This window comes from Aulonocara stuartgranti (assembly GCF_965226115.1).
Source record: "Aulonocara stuartgranti genome assembly, chromosome: 7".
In the NCBI taxonomy this organism is placed as follows: domain Eukaryota; kingdom Metazoa; phylum Chordata; class Actinopteri; order Cichliformes; family Cichlidae; genus Aulonocara; species Aulonocara stuartgranti.
In genome coordinates this window covers 61,819,921-61,824,194 of record NC_138945.1, presented here as the reverse complement: position 1 = coordinate 61,824,194, position 4,274 = coordinate 61,819,921, and the positions used below count along the sequence as shown (strand labels likewise).

At 41.6% G+C, this 4,274-nt stretch overlaps 1 protein-coding gene across 1 annotated transcript; it reads left to right on the top strand.

Annotated features, from left to right (window-relative positions):
- The first annotated feature begins 213 nt into the window (after positions 1–213).
- On the top strand, positions 214–3,948 carry endouc (endonuclease, polyU-specific C). Its single transcript, XM_082540896.1, is given in 8 exon segments — positions 214–332; positions 459–515; positions 612–711; positions 2,088–2,199; positions 2,290–2,453; positions 2,457–2,491; positions 3,120–3,270; positions 3,348–3,948. Coding segments are annotated over 8 exon segments (894 nt in total). The 5' UTR covers positions 214–321; the 3' UTR covers positions 3,612–3,948.
- The last annotated feature ends 326 nt before the right edge of the window (positions 3,949–4,274 follow it).

Below are 4,274 nucleotides of genomic sequence, written 5' to 3'. Positions count from 1 at the left end.
ACCTTTCACTGAGACTCTGGATAGGACTTTTGTGAAATTGAATCATGTGTGTGATGGTTTATAAGCTAAGTTGTATAAAAAATAAAAATTAAAACCACCTGAAGCTGCATCGCTGTATCACTTCTTTAGTAAAAGTTCATGCAAAACTATAGAGAGAGGCTGTGCCCTGAAACGAGGCGCCATCTGGTGGTTAAAAGTGGGTCTCAGTCTCAGAAAGGCCCCTGCAAGATTGGGTGGAGGCTGGACCTTTAGACAGACAGGCTGTGTGTGAGTCCTCTGCTGCAGTCCAGGCTGAAACAGTGGACACTTTCATTTGGCGTCATGTCTGCGAGGTTTGTATTTTTATTTACTGACTGAAGATTTGTTTGTTTACGTTGTTGCACAGGCAGCTGAATACAGGTCAGAACTTTGCTGCTTTTCCCATGTATAAAATATGTTTTCACATCTGTTATGTGCAGGTTGTTCTGTGGATTTCTGCTCCTTGCAGTGTTCCTCAGTGGACTGAATGGATCAAGGTACAGTGGTATAAACCAAACTCTGCTGATGTTTCCTCTATTTGCGTGTGCATCTGCCAGATGTTTGCATAGCCTGTCTGACACTTTCTATAACAGACCAGCTGTAAACCAGGAGCTCGCCACTATTTTCAATGAGCTGTGGAGTTTGGATGTGAATCGCATGACACCTGTGATAGACTACACGATCTCTATTCAGGTGAGAAATCTTTTCTAGTTTATCTAGCGCCTGCTATGTAGTGATGGGTCGTTCGCGAACGAAATGGCTCTTAGAGCCGGCTCTTTGACGTGAACGACGCGAGCCGGCTCCTTATCGCGAGCTGTCACGTGGGTTTTTGTTTTTTTTCTTTCTCTCAGCCTCTCTCTCGCACTTTTTTCCCGTTTCACTCTGCACGCGAGCCTTGTGCTTTACGCTGGGCAGAGGGGGGAGGGGCGGTAGTTACACTCAGTAGCACAGGAACAGAGCCAGAGAGAGAGAAAGAGAGGCAGGGACAACAACATTAGAAAGGTATAGTAATCATCCACAACTATTTTCGGTTGCAGATGATAAAGGATTGAGAAAGTTTATTCATGCAGGTCCATATGACAGAGAATATGCATGTTCTTTTAGTTTTCATATTATAATTTATATTTAATTGTGTTGTGGTTTGCAGTGTTTTGTGTTCTTTTCACTTTAAATTTGTGAAAGGAAAAAGCTGAAAATTTAAATAGTTAAAAGTTGAAATGTGAATAGTTGATTTTTGTATTATATGATTTATTTATTACATTTTATGTGGAGTGAATAAATAAAAGTATATTTATGGTGGCCCCTAGAGACAAAGCACATACAAACTTCAAATCACGTACGAACTCTGACGCATGTACAAACTCCAAAACACGTAAAAACACGTACAAACTCCAAAACACGTAAAAACTCCAAAACACGTAAAAACACGTACAAACTCCGAAGCACGTAAAAACTCAGAAGCATATAAAAACTCAGAAGCACATAAAAACTCAAAACACGTACAAAAGACAACAGAAGTGCTCCAGGATGCTGGGCGCAGTGTTGAGCCTTTGTTATCTTGTGGCTACACAAGCCAGCAAGTACCAACGACCGGATTTGGTGTGTGGTAATAACAGGTAAATGAACTTTTTTTTAAATTATTTGAATATATATATATATGAGTGCCTGTGTATAAATACACAAACAATACACACATGCTTTCAATTGTGTAATTTAAGTGATCTAGTAGCTCTGCTTTGGAAGTTCAGTTAATGCTAGAAATGTGTTTTGGAGTTTGTACGTGTTTTGTCTCTAGGGGCCACCGCATATATTTATATATAAACATATATAAATAAAACCACTTGTTTTTACGTTAGTAATTCCTTTTGTGCATAATTTTATATTATTGTTAATAATAAATTAATTAAAGCAACAAAACAACCTGAAGAGCCGGTTCGGAGCCGAAAGAGCCGGCTCTTTTTAGTGAGCCGAACCGAAAGAGCCGGATCTCTAAAAAGAGCCGGAAATCCCATCACTACTGCTATGTCTTGTGTTTGTACAAAGAAGTGTTCTGTGTTTGAATTGCCTAGGGTAGAGCAAGCTTTGTAAGTCAGGGCATCCACACGGTGCAGGATCAAGCCTCGCAGCCGCTCTTCTCCAACGTTAATGAGAGCAAACTGAGAAATATAACCACTTTCTCTAGTAAGTGTGTAGTTGTGAGCACTCTGAGCTTAAACATTCAGATCGTGTTTGCAGTCATCACTGTAATAAATGGGATTTGTGGGCTCACAGGCTTTATGACACTGCTGGACAACTATGAGCGGTCTACTGGCGTGACGGAACAAGTCACCACAGAGGAGCTCACAGAGATGGATCTCTTCTTGGACGCCGTCTTAGAGACAAAAGTCATGAAGGTATGCGTCACAACAAGCTCTGTCGAGCAGAAAGTTTACATTTGAGCACTTCAGTTACTCCATTCTGTTGGAGAAACCTGGTAGTTTCAGTCTGAATGTCTCCTCACAGCAACAAGACAATTGTTTTTGGTATTGCACAACTTTCTATTGTTTCCTACAGTTCATGGTTTTGAGGCTGCAGCTGAACTCTAGAAGGAGTTTTATGTTCTTCCTGTTGCACTGCTGCTCTGCACACATTACTTCAAGACATTACAGAGGCAAAATAACATCTGTGTGCAGCTGTGGAATGTCGCTCTGGCCTCAGCGGTCTCCCAGAAGGGGATCACTGCAGGAATGTGGACATGATGTACTTTTTGTAGGTGGAAGAAACCCCACGCTTTTCAGTGATCTCAGCGGGGGGACATGAGACAAATTCCTCACAATAACCCCTCCAACAGCGGAGATGCTGTGCTTTTCTCTTCAGAAATAGCACAGCATCTCCTCCTCTCCTCTGGGCACACTCAGGTTTGCAACCATGAAGAAGCCAGAAAGGAAATGGAGGAGGATGTCAGATATTAGAGGATTTCTTTTCACAAAGTTTAAATGAGAAATCAAAAAAAAGAATCTTTAATAACACAGCTAAAGTGAGATTCTGCAACACTATAATTTAATATGCATTTCTTTGGTAAGAAGTATGTGTGTTTCTGTTCTTAAATTGATCATCACCAGCCTGGACTCCAGTGGATTTGAACATGTGTTTGTTGGCGAGACAAAATCAGGAACAGAAATCATTGGTTTTCACAACTGGGTCCAGTTCTACCTGCAAGAGAAAAACCAACACTTGGACTACAAAGGATATAAAGCCAGGGAGCATGATTTGGTAAGAATAACAGTTCACCAGACAGAAGAGATTCATTTCCTTCGCTGGTAACATAAACATTCATGCTTTTGTCACAGCCTGATCAAGATGACCACGTTCTCAACCTCCAGTTCAGCTGGCACGGTGTGGTGAAGCCCGTTGGCAGCGCCTTCATCGGCACCAGCCCCGAGTTTGAGATGGCCGTCTTCCTCATGAACACGGAGAGAAGCACCACAGTTGTAGTCAACATTGACCAGTGTCAGATGGAGCTGGTGGTGATCAGACACGGGCGCTCACTCGGGACGGCGTACCCCAAACTGCTCAGCAGCAACAGCAGACATGTCAGGCAGCACGCGCACTGATGTGATCCATCATTTTATTCACTTCTGATAAAAACTAATCTTTGTTCAGCAATACGTGGCCTCATTGATAAGGAACTGACCTGCCTAATGTACTGCAAAGGACATTTACATGTATTTCAAGATCACTGTGACCTCAGTAGCTTTAAATAAAATGTTATTTTGGAGTTCAACATTTTTATTTTGCACAGGTTTTTTTTTTTTTAGAAAACAAGTCTTTCAAGGCATTTACATTTATTCAATGTAATATATATAGAACATAGAACTGTGGCATGACCCTTGTGGGGACAGTAAAAGCGAACAAAAGCGAGATCCCGCAAGTGATGAAAAGTAAAGAAAATCATGTGTCCTTCCTCCCTGATGAGTCTTCAAAAAAGAAGGTTGTCCTGCTCCTGTCATCCATGCACATACAACCAAGCATAGGACCCACTGAAAACCTGAAATGATTGGATTTTCAAACCAAGCAAAGGTGGTGTTGATACTTTTCACCAGATGTGCACTCATATGGCTGTGGAAGAAAAACCAAGAAATGGCCCCCTTTTGTCTTCTATGGCATGATCATTGTTGGTGTGAACTCGTGGATCATTCACAATAAGAATGCAGTGAACAGAGGTGACAACCAAATGCAGAGGAGGCATTATATGCAGGCTTTGGCACCGGCACTTA